We start from the raw sequence: 22,410 nt of genomic DNA, 5'->3' as shown, positions 1-22,410 counted from the left end.
AACCAAGTCTACACACAGAAACTATACATATGATCAAAAATACATCAATTATCAGTATTTATTTGCAATATAAAACAAAATACAAAAAAAACGTCCTCTACATTTCTGGTTGAAATCTACCTTTCGTTCGTTAAACAGCGTCAAATTCAGTTTGTTTTCACATACTGTAGTCCCATAAATGGTCAACTATGTGTTCATGCACACTACTGTGCAGTGTCCCACCACTAAGTGGCAGCAGGCCTCTCTGTGTGAATGTGGCTGAAACGCAGCTGAGCTTGACTGAGAGTCTCTGTTGCCACACATTCCTTCTTCATAAGGGCGGAAAAGAGCAGGAACTGTGGTCAGGAGGGAAACCTTAAATAAACAGGCCCGGCTCATACCTTTGCAGGGTTGCCACTTCTGAAAAACTACATGAAGTGCTGCATGCATAAAACTGCTGGTGGAATATGTTATTTTTGCATATAGCATAGCCATGAGAATGTGCCTTTACTGCTACATTTCAGTGTGAGCAATGAGAGAAATACCTGTGTTCTCTCCTTTACCTATTAACAGACAAGTTAAAGAAAGTAATAGGTAACAAAAAGGTAGGTGTGTGCTCTGTGGGAGGCCAGCAGTGCTGAGGGGGTGACAGTGACACCGTACCACTGCAGATAACAAACCAAGGAGTCTGAGGAGAACCTCCTGGCAACTGTTCAAGTTGGTGTTATAACTCGGCAATTACACTGCTTCATGTTAAATAAGACTCAGGTGAATGTGAAAGCCTGAAGTGCAGCAATTCATAAAAAGAAATTAAATGTATCGTGGAAACCCTGCTTATAGTGGATGAAGCCTTCCTTGGTGGCAGGAAATTGTCAAAAGAAACCCTGCTTCCCTTTGTCTGTTTAAAATATCTTCTGCAAACTGCTGTGTCCTACGAGAACGGCTGAGAAGGATGCCGGCTTTGCTGCAGCACTCAGCTGGGGGTCAACCAAACTCTCTCTCAATAGTGTCCATCAGCTCTTCTTCTGATCCATCGTACAGGATGACTGGCATGGTGAGAGAGGAGCTATGGCAGCTGCTAAAAGTCCTGGGGAGAGTGGAGAGACATGTCAGCACCATAGTAACGAAAAAACAGGAAATATAGGTGATACTTTATATTTTTATGTTATTTTCACTTCAGATGATCTATTTTTGAACACATCATGCAATCAAGTGATTAATTCCTCACAATTATTGTATTGCATTAAAGGGATAGTAGTCGAAATATATTATGCCTATTTGTGCTTAAGGCATGAAAACATGTTTTTTTCTCAGATGTGCTTTTGGTTTTCACACTCACCTACAACAAACAGCAACAACAGACACTTGTTTGTTTCTGTCCTGCTTGCAGGCGTCTGACTAAGCTGATCTACCCTGAGAATAATAGGTTCGTACTTCGATCCCTTTAAGGTGAATTTGATCTGGCCCTGCTCAGCTTTTACTACTCCACTGAGCACGAAAATACATTATTTATTGGAGTTGTCTACTCACGATTGTTTTTCTGATGTGGGAACAGCTTCCAACAAAGTCCCTCTTGCCAAAAAGCCCTGAGAGGAGGGCTAACATAAACCAGAGAAGGAAAGAGGGTGTGTTTACATCTCAGATAAATGCTATTTAAAAAATCATCCTGCTCAAATGATCTAAAATAAATGTTCAAAAACAATGGATAAAACGACTGTTATGCAATACTAATGATCAATAATAAAAGTCCTTACATTGAGCTGACTGGGGCACGCAGGTGGGGGTTTTTTAGAGTGTGTGAAAGCATCATTGCTCCTCTTGTTTACATCTCTGGGTCCACCGTGTGAGCCACGTGGCTCCTCACTAAAGTCCTCGTCCTCCTCGTGACTGAAATGACACAGTCCGTATGTTCTGGATCTGATCACTGTCTTCTTGGGAGGACTCTTCTTCACTGAAGCTCTCCCTCGCTCCTCATAATCCGCCAGAACTGTGTCCAGCTCTCCATCAATGTCATCGTCCTCCCTGGAGAAGTCTGAGTCGTGCCCCTCGCTGTGGCAGTCCGGTTGCGCACGGTTGCGCGCGTTACGCAAAATGGCATGGATTTTGAGAGGCTTGAATGGACGGCTGTCCTGTTTGGGTGATGTGACACCATCGGGAGGTGTTTTTGTTACATTCACCTCGCTGACACACGCAGGTGCGACTCTCTTCCCTCGGCTTGTCCCGCTGCCCATGCCTGCTGCTTTCCAAATCTAAGCGCCAAGTCCCATTTCCAAATTCCTCCTCAGGCGCACCAAGAGCTTCCAGAGTTGAACATTAACCAACTGAGATCCTTGGCAGTGTTTAAGGTCAGTTTTCAATTAGGTTTACGTCTCTGAGACAGTTCTTTGGCTAAAAATTAGCTCTAAAGGCCAATTTTCTTCAAAATGTTCCGATCTGAAATGATCTCCATGTTCTCGGACCCGCTGCTGCCTGTAAACTTTCGGCTAACTTCTCATCAGTTTGAGAAGCAGTGTATCAGTTACATAACACCAGTTTGGCTCAGGACCCCAGGGAGAAAACTCCGCCTTCTTATAGAGGGGAACACACACCCTCTATGTTTCCATTATTTCTACCGGACACAAATAACTTCCACTGTTACTGGAGAACAGGGGCGTTTCTCGAATTTGAGGACACTGGTGGCTTAGTCCGGACCTCTGTAGGGGGGTCCAGAGGGACCACCCCCTGAATACTTTATTATTATGCTTTTTTATGCACTCTGGCATTATATTCACCCCTGAAACAAGTTTTTTTTTTAGTTTAATTCTGAACTGTGATGTTAAAAATACTCGTGACTTTGAAATGTGGACTTCTTTTTCATTTTACAAGCATTCACGTGTGATGTGCTATTGTGTATAGCCTTTTATTGTGTGCAACTTTTTCTTGTATATTGTGTGTGATGTTCTTTTTTGCGTAGTTTTATGGTGCATTTTCTGCCTCTTGTCTTCTTCTTTGTATCACTTAATATCATGTGTTATTGTGTCTTTATTGTTTGACTTATGTTTTTTTCTTTTCTCTCTTATTTTTGTACATCTTGACATTATTATGTTATTGTGCTGTGTCTTTGTTCTGACCTGCAAAGGAACCGCAGATGCTCTGAGCTATAACCTGGTACGGTGTATCAAATGGCAACATTTATTTTTTAAACTGTACATGGTCCCTTTTAAAAATAAATAAATAAATAAAAAACAGGATCCAGGAATGACTGCATATTTAAATGCAGATCGAGAAAGAGATTACATAAGGATTCAGACAGTATGACCATAAAAAGGCAAACCGGGCCCAATTACTTTGATTTATCTGTATCACATCAGCAACAATGACCAGCCTTTTGCCTGTCTGTGTTCAGCTAATAGATTTTATTGAGGCAAGTGAGGTCAGGAGTGAGTGAGTTGCTGTCTGCCCGCCGGGGTCCGGGAGGCCCCTAGCTCACCAGCCCCTCCAGTGACTTATTAAGCACTGAACCACAAGACAGAGATGGGGCATTCCTTTCCGACAGCTTGGGCTTCCCAGAGATTCCTCAATAAGCTTTTGTTTGATCCACTTGCACACACAAAAGACACAGCAGGAGCATCTCCCAGCCAGAGCCGTCCAACGAGAACCCAGAGTTCACTAGAGTGAAGGAGTTGTTTGCTATCTCTCATTAAGTGCCTCTTTCTCTCTCTCTTTCCTTGCTTGTGTGTGCACATATGTGTGTGTGTGTGTGTGTGCCAGACAGCTGTGCAACCTGTTCTCTCTGGAGGGTGACCAAGTCAAAGACACCTGCCGTTTGAGCAACTGGCATTTATCAAACTGTGAATGTGAGAGGGGGAAAAATCGTCCTGCAAGTCCCAGATGTCTCATCAAGGAAATTCCTGGTTTACTTTTGTTTTTTTTTTCAGAGAGCACATGTACTTTAAGATGTTAGGGAAAGATCTACACTATTGTTCATTCCCTTAACCTTTTAAAACCTGAGCAAACTAGCTTGATTTATTCCAAAAAGATGGGAAGAAGGCAATGAGCAATGAAATTACCCCCAAATTATTAAGCAATTAGTAAAAAGTACAAGGAAATAAACTGAAAGTAAGTAAAAAGAAAAATAAATAAGTTAAATTAAAAACAAAACAAAAAAATAAAAAAACAATAACAAGCTAATAATCTGGAAAAAATAAATATACCTTTTCATTATTTTTTTTGTTTTTTTTTCCCCCTAGACATTTGCTTTAGCTTTTTCTAAATCATTTTCTCTATCTACTAATTTCTTACAATTTGCGGAACACTGCTTTCCAAGTACTCATTGCCATTTGCCCAATGTTTTAAAACCAACTCCACCAATTTGCACAGGGTTCAAAGGTTTTAATAGTTGTGAAAAGCATCTTTGACTACCACAAGAAAAGTGATGTCGCTCCAGGTTTAAATCTTTGCACTCAAGTCATAATTCAAGACTTACAAGTCCCAAGTTCTAAACTTTGACTTTCGAGGCCTAAACAAGTCATAATCCGCTCTTTAACAAATGCAATGTCATTTTAAAAACAGAAAAATAATATATTAACTTTTCAAAAATCATGAATGCTTATTAAAATTTGAATTGATTTGTTAAAAAGTAACTTTTGCTGAGCATTAGCTTTCTATGATAATATTAGCCTTGACTGACTGTTGTGCAACTTCAGATTTTGAACAAAGTTGTTGTGTCTCCATCTGTAATTTGCACGTTTTGCATACTGCAGTACAATTTTTTGTTGACCACAGCATAGTTTTTGTATGCAAATGTAATTATCTTTAGGATAATTTTTTTCCAACAAGGGCTCAGTAACATAACAGCAGTTCTTTATAGTTCTCTCGACCTTGATTGAATGCTGTTGGATTTGTTCAAAGTGGATCATCTGGGGAATTAAGTGTTGACTTGATGATAATAGCATTAACGTTAGTTGATTCAGGAAATAAATTGAAATGAATGGATTTGTGGCACATTTTTTTGTAAAATTAACATACATCTCAATCAAGTATTTCCAAGTCAAATGCTCAAGTCCAAGTAAAATCATGAGTCAGTGTTGAGTTACAATTTTTTTTATTTTGTCAAGTCAAGTTGGAAGTCATCAAATTTGTGACTCTAATCTGACTCGATTCAAGTTATATGACTCGAAGCCACAACTCTGAAAAGTACTGTAGCTCTTTTAAAGACTACTGTCAGCAGCAGTTTAGTCTTAATGAAAAGTCCAGTGTGGCGTCCTGATTAAAACCACTGAAATGCGAATGTCTTTCTCTAATCAATCTTTCCATCTCACTTGCCAAAGATGTGATCAGCTTTATTTATGAAAGCGTTTCCTCAGATCTGGCCTTATAGGAAAAAAAACTTCAGAGCAGAACTGGATTGACCTCCTGATTGTTCAATAATTGCATAAATATAATTATAGTAAAGTAAAAAAAAGTTTGATTGTACCCAATATAAGTACACAAACAAGCCTACTTTCCACCCCTGGTGCTTCTTGCGGAGTCTTGTTTGTGTTGTTTTTTGTTCAAATCCAAATTCTGTTATGCTCTGCCCTGCACCAGTGTATCATTAAAAAGATCAGGCGGCCACATCTGGAAGAGAACTCAACGGCTTCAAGATGAGGGGGAGGATCTGCCACAAGACGGAGGCCACAACCCAGCTCGCTGCATAACTGTGGCTTCTCTGACGTCTCTCTAAGATTCAAGAATATCCCTCTTCCCATGGACCGAGACTTGACAGACTGGGGAAAGTTCAGCCTTTGCCACTCTCTTGTTCTGGTTTCTGCACGACTATACCAAATTCTCCAGAACCAACTGAATTTAAGAGCGCAGTTCAACAAGTTGTGAGCTAATTTTGCAACTGAACAAATGCCTTTTGTTCCCTCCCAACAGCAAGAACACATGTAAGAGATTTTGATTATTATGACTCAATTGTTCCATTCAAATTGCAACAAAATAAACTATTGTTGTCGTGTTTGAGTTAAAGACACATTTCTGCCATGTGTCTGGCGAAACCAAATCCCTGGAGAGTATTTAACAAGCCAGCTGCCTGCTGATAGGCATTCCAGTAAAACTGTCTGGGCCTCCTACCCCGCCAGGTACACAAACATGAACATGACAGGGTCAAGAAGAAAATACACACCAGTGGTAGAATGCAACTAAGGATACATTTGAGGTACTTGCACTTTATTGAGTATTTCCATTTCATGCACCTTTATACTAGTTCCACATTTCAGGGGCAAATATTATACTTTCTTACCTTCCCACATTTATTATTAACTCTTTACAGATGCTGATTAATAGAAAATATAGATCAACTTATAAAATATGATGCATCATTATTGACTCATATACCCTGCAGTATATAAAGTAATTAAAATGATCTCCACCTTAATCAGCTGCAACATTAAGGTGACAAACTCATTAATGCTTTACTAATTACAATCCAGTAATATAATAAACATTTTTCTGAAATGGGTCATTCTGCATAGTACTTAAGTAGTACTTAAAGTATAATTAAAGGTGCTATATAAATATAGTTATTACTGTCATATTTGGATGCCTTTTGTGCCTTTACTTGCATAAGATTTCGAACACAGGACTTTTACCTGTTGAGTATTTTAACACTGCAGTATTGTTAATTTTGCTCTAGGAAAATGTTTGAATACATCTTCCACCACTGTTAAAGTACACACACCATATACTGTAGTACTACTTTTCTGAAGGTCTTGTGTTTACTGCTACCACCGCATAAGGAAGGTCTACTAGAACCAAACCTAAAATGTAAATATGTGAGGATTAATCTGTAATTTCAGCCAAAATGTCCTCTCTCTTTACAGACTTCATGTCACTATTTGAATTCACACAGTATGCTATACATGAGATATTTCCTACAGAGGACGACACCAAAGATTCTTCCTTTGCATTTAGACAGAAGATCCATCGACACACTGCACAATCAAGAGAACAGATGAGCAAACTGGAGACAGGGGGATATTGTGACTCTGACATGGTGACATAAGGTTGTCAGGGCAACAGTCAATGCAGCCAGGAGGAGTTCGACTGTAGTAAAAGAAGCCGGGGGCAGCCCTGTTTAACTTTGAGCCATCCCTCTTAATCTGCTGGATCACTAAATGTAAATCAAGGCCTTTACATTTGTGTTGACGTTAAAAATACGTCACACAGATGAACTTCTAACCTCTGGAGGAGGTTTGCGGGAAACTTTTTCAGTGTTTACTGCACAACTTTTATGCTTTACACCTCAATATTAGCATACCTTGCATAATTCTCAACGGAGGCTTGTTTTTAAGTGATGAGGCGTCAAGCTCTATTCTCATCTCATGATTTAGTTCTTGTTGCCCAAGTGGCTCATAGTGAAAAGAGTGTGAAACTTATGACCAGCAGATGGAGCCAGCATTCAAGAAAACCACACAGCATCTCTGCTGTTGGGTCCTGCCAGTAAGGAGACTGAAGGGTCCTTGAACAGTAAGGACAATGGTGACTGGCTCTGAATTTGTAAAAATAACTTTGCTCTCCGGCTTTATTATGTGAGAGAGGTTCTCTTAAATTCACTGGGGACCTTGATATTTTAATCAAGAAAAGTGAGTTGAACTGTTAAAAAAAAGAGGGTTCATTTGAGCTAAATTTGATGTTGTTTTTGCGTTTTATTTTGCTCATTATTTTTAATAGTAACATTATGCATGTTAAATAATTTGTAATTAATTTTGACTTGACTTGGTAAAAACAATGGAGTAATTGACAGTGACCTACTAGGAAACACACTGAAACCATTAAAAACCACTAAGGGCTGGCAATCAACACATGCAGGATGTGTCGAAATACAGACGAAAAACAAAAGCACTATACTCATTAAAATGAGACGATTTAACTTTTGTTGAATGCCAGCCATTGTTGCTCAAAGTAAAAAATTACAGGAAAAATGTGTGAATATCAAGAATTATTAGCATTTATCATTAACTTATAGTTTAATCGTTCTAACCGAAGTGGAGTCTACACCACAACTATAATGGCAGTGGTGCAAAGTATTGTTACGATCACCTCCAGAGTGATTTGTTGCACAACAGAAACACTGACTGCAAATCAAAATCCATCCAAATTTACAGGGCGTCATGTTCAACATGGCAGATGGCATTGCGGAGAGACCCATCATTTAGGTTTAAAAAAAGTGCACCCCTGTTTGATAAAGATGCTATCAAGAAGAACATCAGGGATGCAGTTAGGCTCACCCTTGGAATCAGTGCTGAGTGTTTTGTTTTCATTAATAATGAAGATGAGGAGACAATTATAAAGTTTCTTTTTGTTTCTCTAAACAACCTACAGCAGCATCGGGTCATCAACATCCATTTTCCTAAGCTGCCGTCTGCCGTCACAGCTGGACCATGCAGCTGTACTCGTCACTGTCTACGCAACGTCATCATTCATCAGTGTGGATGCTCACATCGTTATAGTTAGAATTATTGTTCTTGTTGTGTAGAGAAGAGTCATAAAACGAGTGCAGTGAGTCAGTACCCGTGTTGTTTTTAAGTTGTGCTGTTATGGAACCAAAATGTAACATCTTCCAAACCTCTCATGCAAACGTCATCTCGACGAATAACAACATTTAGCCGTGAGGTATGGAGATCAAAACTCAACATCTCTAAAACATCACAATAACAAAATAGTTCCATTGTTTGATATTTGCATATATTTACATATGGTCAACCTGATTTTTATTCTAACCAAAACATAATATCTTTCAGACATCATTTTGATGTCTGGTGCCAGCTGGTTAATGTCTGATATACAGCAATGTCTATCTAAAGTTTGCTAACCTTAGCTAAAATAGCCACAATAAGCTAGTGGTCACATCAGACCAAGTAAAGAAGAAAACAAAACCCCTGATTGTATTAACTAAGCAAGGTTTATAGCAAGGTTTATATATATATATATATATATATATATATATATATATATATATATATATAGGTTCTTTGGCCACCTGGTGGCAGCGGAAACTTTGAACAAGTTTGAACATGACATTGACATATCATCACACTGATATGCTGAACAACTGCTTACACACAGAAGTTAAAGAGCAACATTAACTTTCGTTTGGAGTCGTTTACCCTCTTCAGGCTCCGTTTTTGATCTCTACCAACTCCTGAGGGACATATCTGGCTCTTCAGTTGTTAAATGCTCCAGTATGTTCACCAGCCAGTCTCTAACTGTGTCTGTCTGCTGTTTGTTGCTAAGCAGGTTGTGTACAGTGGGTTTTAAGAGCTTTGAAAATAACTGCCTGCTGCAGTAAAAAAAAAAAAAAGGCTAAACAGCTAAACAATGAACTGCAACTCTGAACAAAGCTCTGTGAAGCTGAGGGGAGCTGCAAGTTCAGGTGAGGATTGTCTGTGGGTTCACCACCATGAGCTTTTACATTTTTTTTACATTGTCATTTGAAAAATATATCCATTATAACTGCTTCTACGTGAAAGAAAAAGCATTTGTAGCACAAATACAACCCTGTGTTTGATGCTGCAGTTACATTATATACATTGTAAGTAAATGGAAGCTGGTCTTCTCAGTCCAGTCTGTGGTCACTACTGCAGTGACCCATTTTTCTGTCAAAGGGCCATGTAATCAACAGAAAACAATTACTGCCTCTCTCAGGCGCTCAAGGCACTCAATATCAGCATCTGCTCACTTCCTAATTACCTACTAGGTAAAAGGCTTCATTTGGAGAGGAACTCGCAGTAATCAATCCTTGCATTATACTTGGCTTGTTTGTCAGCATCCTAATATGTCCGATTGGAAGTGTCAGCTCTGTTCAGTTCAATTGCATTTCATTAGCTTTACCTATATGCCTTTTATTTATATAATTTCTTGCATTTATTGATATATTTTTACTCTTGTAACTTAATCAACTGTAAACTTGTGACCTGAGTGTATATCCTCCTGGTTTTTACTCCTCAGGCTCATTTCAGCTGTTTGCTCCCAGGCTGATGCTAACCTGGTTCTGCCTCCACAACAACTTTTAAATTCTTCTCCTTTGTTTAGTGATGTTTTTTTTTTTAATTTTGCTTAGCTATTTGAGATACCTCCTCTGGTAGACAGTATGTTGTGTCAATTAGAGCACGTTGCTGTGAAGCATTGGCTCAGTCATGTCCTGGCTCCAATATTAATGTGGAGGGAATACACCAAGGTAAAGCTGTTGTACACCCTGTTTCTCATTGGCTGCATTGTGCGTCTTTGTGCATTTGGAGCCAGATTGGAAACACAAGCCTTTAAGGGTGCATATGAAGAGTTAAAATCTTAAAAAGTCTTTACTAAGAATAGAAAATATATTTTTGTAATGTTTGCTTGCTTTTGTGATGTGGCTCAATGACATGGCTTCAAGGATGACCATGTGGGTCTGTCGGTAAACTACTTTGGTCCAGACTGAAACATCTCAACACCTGTTGAATTGATTGTCATAAAAGTTTGTACACACATTAATGATCAAGAGAGGATGAATCCCTCTGACTTTTGTGATCCCCTGATTTTTCTTGTAATGCCACCAGCAGGCTGAAATTTGTGGCTTTGAGTGAAATATCTCAACAACTCAAGTTTGGATTGCCATGAAACTTGGTCAGGACATTCATTCCCCCTAAAGATGAATTATCATATTTTGATGATTACTTTACTTTCACTGAATTATCATCATTAGATCAGAACTTTAATTTGAAATACAACAAAAATAATAACATGCATTGTTTTGGTTTTTGTTGTTTTTCTTTTGCCTTGTCTTTTATTCTCATTGCTGTTTATTTGGTTTTTTTTTTGTCATTTTAGGTATTATTTAATTGTCCTGTTACTTTTGATTTCTATTAAATGTTACATTTACTTATGCTGATTTTGTATTTTTTTTGAGGATCCCCTTGAAAACAAGATGGTACATCTCTAGGGGTTATTCTTAGTTAAGAATTTCTTACACGTCCATCAAACACAACTTTAGTACTATTTAATCTTAATTAAAAAATGTTGGCATCAAAACACTAAACTAAGATGAACATTATACCTGCTAAACTAAAAACGTCAATGTCATTGTGCGCATGCTACCATGCTCAAAGTAATCCAGCTTTCAGTAAGTGCATATTAATGCATATTTTTGTTTCTTTTTTTTTTTTTTTACATGGGAAAATATGCTACAAATTGCCAACCAACTTCTTTCCCAAAGCAGCTTGGAGGCCATTGAAAGAATTAGGTCTTTTTTTCTATCTTACTTATTCAGGCTTCAAACTAATTTTGAGCGATGTTTGAACGCTGCTTAGATGGAATTTCATCACTGCCAATTGGAGCAAGTGCTGATAAATATATGTGACTACTGCAGTCATTTGTCCTGAGAATGAATACAGATTGTAACATTTTCCACTTGAGACAAAAGCCAGATGTTAGTGGGTTTATTTTCCATTGGGAAGAGGGCTTGAATCACACCGGAATAATAATGTTAAATAAAATGATACAACTTTCTAAATAAACTGTTTTGTTTTATCCCTCACAGATACAGTAAATTTCTCCCACTGGGTGGCATGGTAAATTGCAATCAAAAGAAAGCTTCTCATAACTGTAAACAATCCACAATCCAAGCAATTCCACAAAATATGACCAAGTAAGAACTGCTGCACTGCTACAGTAAGACACTGTTTCCACCGTGACAAAGACAGCTGCTGAACAGCACCTCAGACAGTTTTTGTCAGTGATTTCCTGTCCTTTCTCCTTTAACAGAACAACACATAGAATATGAAACTTGATCTGATTCCTTCCCTGGGTATTTCTTTTCCAAAAACATTTTGAAGGCAGAGGAAAAGTATAGAAGGTCCAAAAAGAGGAAACAGCACCAGTTTGATGCTGTCCATGGTGCTGACAAGCCACAGATGGAACTGAACAGACAGCTGCACTAAAATCCTTTCCATTTAATTGATAAAGTCTTGAAGGCACATCAGGGATTTTTTTTTAAGAAAAAGCCTGCAGACCCTCTGAAATCCCAAAGTCCTTTACATAATTGGCATATTTGGAAACCTGCAGCAGCTCAGTGCAACAAAATCTTTCTTTTAAACTGATTTATAAATGTCCTGCTTAGCCATTTGGTAGAGCACACTTTGAGTCTCTATATCTTAATGAGAAATTAGTTCAATTTAACTCAACCTGATTGAGCCATCTCTACCATTCGGTTCAGGCATGTTATGCGAAAAAAAAAAAAAAGAAATCCACTAGATGTCGCTGTGTACAGCCTACAGCTATGTACCCTCCTACAGGAAGTTAGTAACACAAATAAATCACGAGGGCTCTGTGTGGTGGGATTTTCAAAGGTAAGCATTTTTTTTCAATATGTTATAGTTTCAGACATCTTACTGAACAGATTTATGTTCTTTTATACTAAAAATAAAAATCTAATAGGGGGCAAACCAATTTTTTAAAAACATACTAATACCAACATACCAAATGTTTGATTTGACCTTTTATGGTAAGGGCAATGATGCTAAAATAATTATCAAATTTTATAAAATAAAAAAAGTATACATTCATTTTTGTTAATACTATATATTAAATCTTATTCCATGATACATTTGATGAAACCAGTATGATTTTTTTCACCATTTCTGAAATGGTGTCGAAGTACTGTAATGGCAATTATCTAAAATAAATATGCGGGAATAATACTAGTACTTGTAAATCCATGGCCACAATTTGATATATGTTGGTATACTAACACAAAAGCATTTTACCAGTACATAAATTGCACTGATTTTTTCTTTCTGTTTTACCATTACCATGACCGGCAATGTCAACCATTTGAAAGAGGCCTGAATTTAAAAAAATCCGGGGGTATGTCAGAAAAATAAACACTGATTTTCACTATTAAAGCCCCAAGGAAATAAAAAAATGCAAAGAAAAATTCCATTGCATTTTAGTGAGGACAATACAGGGATAAGAAAATCTTCACAGGTGGCTGAAAAATAAAATAAAATCCACATTTGGCTTTGTTGCAGAGTTGCCAGACAACATGTGGTGGGTTTGTAGAACGATCACTATCCATGGTGTACTTTTCCCCAAAAAAACAAGTATGGATGCACTGCAAGGCATACAGAGACACGGCTCAGTGTTTACTGTGTATGTGAACGCTTGTTCCTGCCTGCCAGATATGGGAAAAAGTATAGTGTAAAATTGAAAAAAGTGCCATGCATGTGCACACCCCCCTCTGCATGTTATATAATGGGACTGTTGATGGCTGGCATCATTATCGGCCCTGTCTATGCCAGTCTAAAAATACGGTTCAGGACTCCAACAGTATGTGGCATTTATGTAACTGAGGAGAACAGGAGAGGGGTTTGGATCACAAGCTGTTTCTATGACAGTCCAGAGCCAATGTGACAGAGAGGGCGGGTGAGGAGGAAAGATCCAGACGCAAGTAAAAAGAGAGCAGGAGGGAGTTGTGTGTGTGTGTGTGTGAGGGGGAGTGTTGAGAGAGTAGTGGCAGAGGTGCGGAGGAGGTGAAGGTACCTCAGCTCCATTATCGTGCACAGTTTAGATATCCCTGCAAGGGCCACCTGCAAAGAAGCTTTCACACGTCTGCAGCATATTTTCTTCAAACTGTGGTTCATCTTCTGCTAATGCAACATTATGTTACATAAACAGCCTTGTGCAGTTTAATTTTACAGCCCTTAAAGGTATTACACCAATAAAGTATATTAAAAACTAACAGCACTTGCAAGTGAAGAGAAAGCGGAATTAAATTCAATTTCAATCTGCAAGTTAAGTTGAACAAATTAAAGCTGGAGTGAAGAGTTTTTGTCTCCCCCTTCTTGAGGCAGGAGTAATCACACAAACTCTGTGAACACGTGTTCATGACGTAGGCCTGCAGTTTTAAGCACTCCCCCCAGGAGTGCGCTATTATCGTGTGCAAATACTTACTAACAAAGTTATAGTATGTCGATAAAAGGCGTGGTATGGAATGTCAAAAAATGTGCAAAAAATCTTGACAAAAAGTCATACTTTTTCCGCCACACTCGTAGCTGCTGCTCCATCCTTATGACCATCTCTGCCAATAAACTTTTGTTTGTTCTTCAACCATAATATCAAAAGAAAACATCAGAATCATGCACACTGTAACATGGCAGGTGGAGGTGAAGAAAGCTAGTGGCATGGACTAGTTCACAGAGGCACCAGGATAACCGACTAGCTCAGAGAGTCGACAGACAGACAATGAATTGGCGGTTTCGACACTGTTACTTTGTTCTGCAGTACGTAGCATCGACTATACCTGCCAGGTCTCCACAGCACTATATTATGCCATACATGAGCAGTAAAACATAGACAACATAACCTGGACCCAACTCCTTACTACTGAGAGTCCTCTTGTGTGAATGTCAGTTGGAGTAGTGTGCCGACACTGTGTATTCAACTCTCAACTCTAGTACATCACAACAAATCAAAAAGAAGTAATACCAAAAATCTGGCTCTTACAACATGCAGATGAAGCATGAGAACACAAATTGAAAAGTGGAACTGAAATAAATCTAATGTAAAATAAGTTAAAGGTCTCTTCCTCTCTGCTGCTTTTAGCTCTGGCAGACTGACGTAAAACACTTCCATTGAACTTGTTTCTTAAGGGTTTGAATGTAGTGGAAGTTTATTTTTATGTGATTATATATTGTTTATGTCTGTACTAACACAATGCACAAGTAGGGGACAAATTAGTACGATAGTGTGTATAACTTACTAACTACATTTTTTGTGAGATTAGATATTATGTAAAAAAAACCCCAAAACAAAACAAAAAACCAACACAAGCAACACTTGTTCAGGGGTTAATGTAACCTCCAAGAACATTATGCTCAATTCATAAGGGTCAAATCTGGCTTGCGCCAGGATGCAGAGTGGCCTGCTGACCATTTTCCAATTTCAAAATAAAAACAAATTAGCTTTCACTCGAACTTTTGTCTTTTTTAACTTTGAGTGTAAATAAGGTACCGGAGGTCGTTAAAACATAAAAACACACAAAAAAAGCTCCCACTTCCTTGACAGGTCCGGGCTAATTATTTAGCATATATATATTAATTATTAATGTTTGTTTAATAACTGGCCCCTGGCCTCTGGTCATTTTAGAGAAAAAAATGCCCCTGGGCAAGGCAATTTGAGTTTCCCTGCTCTATAGAAAGCATTTAATGACACTGTAGTTGCATATTTATTCATAATGCCGTACTATAATACTGGAGGTACCTGGCCTCACTCTCCAAAACAATGCAGCTCCTTCCACATTTAAATAGAGTCATCTTGAAAAACAAAAAAATCAGGACACCAACTCCTGAAGCTATAGCTTTATTTGTGTCTTTTTGCATTATGTGCAGCCATCATGCACACAAGATATAAAATATAAAATGATATAATCTTTCTGGTGACAAAATCAACAGTTGTCAGCTAAAAATAATAACAAGAAACCGGCTATATGAAATTAAAAATCCATTGTTTAAAAATTTGCGTAGTTTGAGTGTTGGTGTAATTTGCCAGAATGGATACTTTGACAGGTGTTGTAACAGTAACTCGAAGGAATAGCTTTGCAAACAATAAGTTAATAATGCATAAAGATGTTTTTTTCCCCAATATTTAAAGTTTGATTATATTATTATTGTTGGAGCTATTCGTTGGTAGTATTTAGTTGTTTGTGAAACATCAGCCATGTTGTTTTTATTATTCTAGATGTGTGCTTTATTAATTTTTGATAATGTTTTCTGCTGCTGCTGAAAACATTATCAATGCTTATTTTGTCTTTGCATGATTAGCATTTTGTTTTTTTCTTTTGTTAGTGAAATAAGTAATATGGGGCACCAGCGGTGGTAAAGGTAGGTAAACAAGTTCCTTGTTTTTGGCTAAATAAATAAAAAAACGACCACAATAACTTTAAATGGACATTTGACTTCTTTTGCCTGTGTGCCAATGGTGCGTCAGTGCCCCTTTGATTGTTTGGTTTAAATGTGATTTAGATTTTTGCAGAAAAATGGCCGCTGCAATTATTACAAATTATATTTCAAAACAACAAAAACAACAAAAAAACTTCAATATTTGAGAAACAAGCTTGGCTTTTGGGCAAGAAAACACCATGTTGCCTCTTGATCCCCTCTCTGGAAACCAAAAAAAAAGAAAAAGAAAGAAAAAGCAATCTCATTTTTATGACACTGTAAATACCACACATAAACCTTCACTATCAGGTAGCAGCATCTGGATGCGTTGAGGTAATTCCTTGTTTTGAGTGACGCTCTCCTCTGTGCCCTCTGCAGCGTCTCATGCTCAGACTCCGGGGAGGGAATCTACTGTTGTGTGATTAGAGCAGCATTATTGGCTAAATGTTTCCCCTAATTAACATGAAGTTAAAGTCAACAGTAAGACCTCTCTGTCATTTGTAGCCTCCATAATCCCAGCTGGTTTTCCCCTCCTACATTTGCAACATGTCTGACATGTTGGCGTACACGATACAGTCAAAAGAACAGCATGTTTATAGAGATATTTAGTATGTAACTTTGTGTACAGACCATGACAGTTATATCAGGAAATGAGCCGTTATTATTAATCACCTTGACCTCTTGATTGATTCATACTGCATGAAGGATTTATAGGAAATGCTGTTTATAGTAACGGGATTTTTACATAATTACAAATTTGCATCTCATTTGTGTTTTGAATTCAAAATGTATTGGTCTTCAGCTTGTCACCTACATTATTACTAAGCTGTATTCCCACTATGTTTGCCATTTGAAATATTTCACCAGACGTAATGAGTTTATTTTCATCAAGTCAAAGCACTTAAGTACTATCTGCAAAATGCACTTCAAGTATTAACAGTGCTAAATGCAGATTAAAATTATCTGATGTATTCATATTGGTTATCACTGATGCATTAATGTGATTGCAACAATTTCATGTGGTTCTTCATCAAGATGAACTAAGTTTGTATGTATTTTACCTAATTTAAAAAAAATTAACTCAATGCACCTGAGTTAGCCAGGGAGCTAGTTTTTATCGGCAGTCCCTTGCCTGATGTTACCAGGCATCCTAAAATAATTTGGCTTTTGAGAGCCAGTGGGGCCCGTTGGCGAAAATCGCTTTGACTGGCAATTCAGCTCAGCGCACAATCCATTTATTTTTTTAGCCTTAAAGCTTTTTAGCAGAAACAACTGCATGTGTTACTATTTGCCAGAGCATAATAAATATCCTTAATTCTTTCAACATCAGGTTGTGATGTTAATGTGCCAACTGGCAAACTAGCGTCTTGAATCTGTATTGTCTGTGTCCTGGATTCATTTTTTGAATGACGAAAACAAACTACCGCTGCCCGATGGTATGGAAAGTTATTTCCTCTCATGCAGGCGCAGAATGTAAGTGCTGCTTAGCTGTTGGCAGTAGTCTTAGTGGGGTGTCTCACTGCAACTTGTTGGCCGAGGCACATGCATGGTATTGTGATGCAGCAGTCAGCCTTCATGTCCACTAATTCTTTGATGTCGGTTTGTGTATCTGGGCCATAAAGAATACTTCGCCCCCAAATGACCATTTCTATTTCAGTTACTTGTCTTGTGCTGTGTGAATTTCATGAAGAAAACTTTCTTGCTTGCCTCCAGCTAACAAAGAATCTAAAAATGGAGAAAATTCTTGTTGAATTGAAGTTTAAGGTGCCGGGACTAATGACAGAAAAGCTATATCAAAACATCTGTTTACGAACTCTCACACAATGTATGCAGCACAATCCCTGCTGTTACTCAGTACTTCCCAAACAGACAGCCCTTACCGATTGGGAACTTAATTTAAAGTGAAACTTATCCATGCTCTCTTCAAAGCCAGTCTCTATTGACAAAAAGTGTAATTTTACCTCACTGAACACAGAAGCTGCTGGTCTACCACTGACTGGATCAGTAGTTTGCTTGATATTGTGTGAGTTTACTGTTTTCGAAGAATACTTTATTGTTACATTGTACAGCGAAATTTGGCCCCTGCATTGAACCCATCCTCTCAGGAGCAGTGCTTGGGGACCAACTCCAGATCTAACAGTAGTATTAATTTAACGGTGGGGAAAATCCATGCAGACACAGGACATGAAGACAATGGCAGTCTAAAAGATTTAATCTTGTGGCTTTTAGCTGTTCCAAATGTTATGAAACTAGATGGCTTAAATCTAAATAGTGAAATGAGTCGTTCTGTGGGGGTTTTGACGTTAACAAAAAAATATTTACTGATCTACAGACATCTCTTTGCCAGTGTAAGACAATGGGGAAAAGTCTATCTGGGCCAGTGGGCATCACATGACCGACCTGGACCGTGTAATTTAATTTTTGGCCACTATGTTAAATTGGCATCAGACCCTTGCACACTTCCTGGGAGCCTGGTCACTGTTAGGTTTAGCTTTGACTACTTCACAAATTAAACTTTACATAGGGAAAGTAATTTTAGTTTTCAAGTTGTCATTACGTATCCCTTTACGTAATTTAGTAAAAAATAAAAAAGTAAAAAAGTGTCGCCACTGTTGGCAGGTTAATCCACAACATATACATCTTGGAATTGGCTGAATATTAGGACCATCATAATGTCCTAACACAAAATACTAGCGTGCTGTTGTTAGTGTGACATTGGTTCTGAGTAGAGACACCTTGTCTCGTCTCGGTCTTGATAACAGCTCCGCCGTATCCTGATGTAGTGATGCCACACTGAACACCAAACCCTTACGGCTGAGGAGAGCTACTGAAGCAGAAGGCTGCGCTCTATGCGGAATAGAGTTACCCATTCTTGACAAATTACACCTGGTAAGCAAGTCTGAAACACGTTACCTCAGTGTTTGTAAGATTTATGAGCGCGTCTGCATCCACATCTAATTCACTCGGATCTGGCAGACACGGCAGAAAGGAGGAAAAAAAAGGAGATTTCCTCAACAGTTTTTTGTGAAGACGTATGCACTTCAACCGTCGTTCAAAAGGTGGTTGTAAAAGTTAACAACCTCTGCATATAATAGGAATGCAGTAAACACACTCTGACATATGGCAGGCTATGCTGATCAAAGCCTTACGACGGGATTTAGATGAAGGGGAAGAAGGAGAGGAGTGAGATTTCAGCATTTCTTCACTTTACCACATTTTCTTATCAGAAAATCTTGAGGAAAGCTTGTAATATCACATTAATTATATGTATTTGTTGTGAAATATGTAAAGAAAGATGATTTCACAAGAAACTACCACACAAAAATGTTCAATTTTCAAAGCAAAGGAGTACTTCTTGAGGCCATGTCACCTATAAAAAAAAGCCAAGCTGCTCACTACATATCTTCTTTTCATATTTTTCCGATTCAAGAAAGCAATCGAAGTTAACTCAGGGTGCGAGGTATTGCCCACATGAACTGATTTTGGCTCTCAGGCTGTCTTTCACAGAGCTCTACGCTGCTGTTGTTCTGCTTGTGTTATCAGAGCTCAGCGGACTGGGCTGAATAATTCAATGCTCCCAGCAGCGCCGTTCTCTCTCTCGCTCTCTCTTGCACCGACCTAGTTTACATCAGGAGTTTACAGGTCGGGAAGGGGGCTTGAGACTCGCAGCCTTGACTATCAACCCTGGTCTGACAAAAAATAAAATAAAATAAAATAAAATACCTCCTCTGTATACAATATCAGGCTTCAGCCTTGGTAATTAAAGTTAGAACGTAATGAATGTGTCATGCCTGTGTCACAATGTAGCTGCCTAAATAAACATTTGCCCTCTGCTTTCAGAGTTGATCACAGTCAGTTACAGCAGCACAAATCCAAAAGTCAAACAGGACTTCACTTTGAGCTCAACCCAGAGGCGCAGTGTTAGTTCAACCACCTGCCAGGCTGACAAGGAGAAACGTTACGCCTGTTACACAGACCACCAACATCCGAGAGCTCAGCTCAGTGACAAGCCTGATGGAGCTCTCCTTTGACCTGCCAAGACTGTTGAGCCCAAATGAGCTTAAAACGCAGCATGAAACACAGGCCGTCTGCGAGCGTGAGTGTGCTCGCCACAAGCTTCAAGAGTTGCCAAGAGGTGACAGTACAGATCCGCAAAGTCATGTTTTGGAAGTTTTTTGGAATTGTAGATGCCGATATTACTGAGCGCAGTCAGTTTAATCATTTGAAACACAGAGCGGCATCACTTTTTTGTGTTGCTTTCAGACGCCTTTCACAAGTATTTAACCATTAGAAACCTGAAAAAGTTGCGTTTTCTTGGAAAAACATGGAAAAAAAGGCAACGAGCACCTTAGTTATGAAATGATGCACAAATTGCAAGAAATGAGTAGATGTAGAAAATTATTTTTAAAAAGCTAGAGGAAAAAGGAAAAAAGGAAAAGCTAGGGAATAAAAACGATCTGTAATTATCATAATTAGATATTACATATATTTGTTTCGGAATTATTATAAGAAATAAAAATGTTTTCCAAGTCTTGTTTGTTGTTTGCTTTTTTGTTTTTTTATTTAGTATGTCTTTTTGTTCTTTTTGTTTTTTTCTTGCAGTCATTTGGTTTTCTTTCTCTTCGGGTAATTTTCTTGTACTTTATACTAATTTCTATTGGATGATTTCTTCTTTTGTTGCTTACTGCCTTCTTCACATTTTTTTAAGAAATAAAGCTAGTTTGCTCAGGTTTCAAATAGTTAACAAAAGATCAATTCTTTTTTTTTTTTTTTTGTTTTTCAGCTGAACTAAGGGTGGAGCAACAGATGCCAACCACCGGAGTAAAGAGTTAATGAAATTTCCCCTTAAAGAAAAGAGAGAGAGAGATGAAAATTCTAACTAAGAAAAATTGAATTGAGCAGCTTCAGGTTCAGGGAAGCCAAGGTTTGGGAAATGCAACAAAGCAGTGCAGTGTTTTCATTGAAAATCAATACTGTGCTTCTCATTAATGTCGTCATACTGCCGTGTAGGAGACAGGTCAGACTTCTCAACATGCGGGGAACACTGAAGAACAGAGTCTGTGACGCCCAGGAGAGAAAACAATATTGCTGTAAATACACTAATAATAATATGTTGCCACAAAACCAAAACAGGAGGGAATGTGCTTTATTATTTCTCCCCTTTAAAGGAGCTCTTTTAATTTAAAAGTTTTCCACAAACTGAGTTCAGCTTTTCTCATTACTCTCACCTCTCATGTTCGCAGCACACTCCCCGCTTTCTTTTGACCTCTGGACGACCTCCCATTAGCAACAGCTATCACAGTCTGACATGGATATCACTGCTTCGGGTCAATATTCAAATCACACCTCAGATGTCGAGTGGCTTCCCCTGCCAAGTTTCTGTTAATCCATTCTGGGCAAAAACGAAAGAATTATCTCCCCATTTGCCAAAAAAACTCTTTCCTAAAACACTTGCAAGATGTTTTTATGGAATACTGATTAGAAGTGAGAAATTAGTAATCAGGTGGCTCAGTAGGACTGCAAACCTCTCTCACCAGACTTTAAAAATGTTGAATTTGTGACTGATGGGTTTTGTTTTCAGTCTCATATAAGAATGTTTGCTAAGAGACATTTCACTTTCTTTTATATATATTTTTTTATTGCAATAACCAGTTGACCACTCACTATTACTACTACAACTAACTATTTATATAGTACCCTTCAAAACTATGTTACAAAGTGCTTCACACACAAGGACAAAATACAAAGCAAAAACACTATTACAAACAAAAAGTACATGCTCTGGTATGACTTTAATTTCTATTTTTAACATTAAAAAAAGACTAAAAACACCACAAAACAATGTAGTATGAAATGCTGCTTTGCCAGTAATGCTGGGTTGCTACTAGTTAGTAAGCCGGCCATTAAGTAATTATGCATAGTTACAATTGCTAAGCTATTGATAAATACTATTGGGGGTGGATCTAGCAAACAGTCAGATACAAGTATGATCTCATTTATAATGATGCAATGACAAAACAATTCCTTACTGAGCTATTTTTAGCTATCAACTTTACTGCTCTAACGTCCATCATTTTCACTGTTGTTTTGATATAAAAGACAACAACATCCCTGCTGCTAATAAACACAGCTGAAGGTCAACCTACTCCGTGTGCCGGCATCCCAAAACAAAAGACTACATATTACCTCTGTAAGTGCTACCAACAATATGTCACAGTAAATTAAATTTCCCCGGCACACGGGCTGGAGCTGCTGCCTGATCCCCTCAGACACTGACCTCTCTTTGTCGGTCAGTGCAGTCAGGCAGGAGAATGAAGTGAACGAGCCTCGGCCACAAAAGGCCATCCCTGCTTAGCTCATGATCTGCACTGCCGGAGCTGACATCAGAGGTGTTATTACCATATAAATGAGATAAGGTCTTTGGTAATTGCTGGCTGAAATTAAAGCCAAATAGTCATGTGTTGGAGACAATTTCCTTCTACATGCAGACAAACTT

General features: G+C 38.2%; 1 protein-coding gene across 1 annotated transcript; it reads right to left on the bottom strand.

The window, feature by feature from the left end:
* Window positions 1–19: 19 nt before the first annotated feature.
* LOC121954167 (uncharacterized) lies at window positions 20–2,749 on the bottom strand. Its single transcript, XM_042501519.2, has 3 exons — window positions 1,734–2,749; window positions 1,510–1,577; window positions 20–1,066 (listed from the first exon to the last, which is right to left on the bottom strand). Exons 1-3 carry the CDS (start codon window positions 2,208–2,210, stop codon window positions 964–966), a joined length of 648 nt encoding a protein of 215 aa, XP_042357453.1. The 5' UTR covers window positions 2,211–2,749; the 3' UTR covers window positions 20–963.
* Between the last annotated feature and the right edge of the window lie 19,661 nt (window positions 2,750–22,410).

This window comes from Plectropomus leopardus, chromosome 14 (assembly GCF_026936395.1).
Source record: "Plectropomus leopardus strain MGB_pleo_1.0 chromosome 14, ASM2693639v1, whole genome shotgun sequence".
In the NCBI taxonomy this organism is placed as follows: domain Eukaryota; kingdom Metazoa; phylum Chordata; class Actinopteri; order Perciformes; family Serranidae; genus Plectropomus; species Plectropomus leopardus.
The sequence above is the reverse complement of the archived record's forward strand: the minus strand, read 5'-3'. Positions and strand labels throughout refer to the sequence as shown.

Bases quoted from the DNA above. Each gene is read 5' to 3' on its own strand.
- LOC121954167 (XM_042501519.2), bottom strand. From the start codon at position 2,210: ATGGGCAGCGGGACAAGCCGAGGGAAGAGAGTCGCACCTGCGTGTGTC. The intron at 1,578-1,733 runs GTAAGGACTTTT...GGTTTATGTTAG, and splicing joins CGTGCCCCAGTCAGCTCAAT to CCCTCCTCTCAGGGCTTTTT. The intron at 1,067-1,509 runs GTGAGTAGACAA...CACTCTCCCCAG, and splicing joins CCCACATCAGAAAAACAATC to GACTTTTAGCAGCTGCCATA.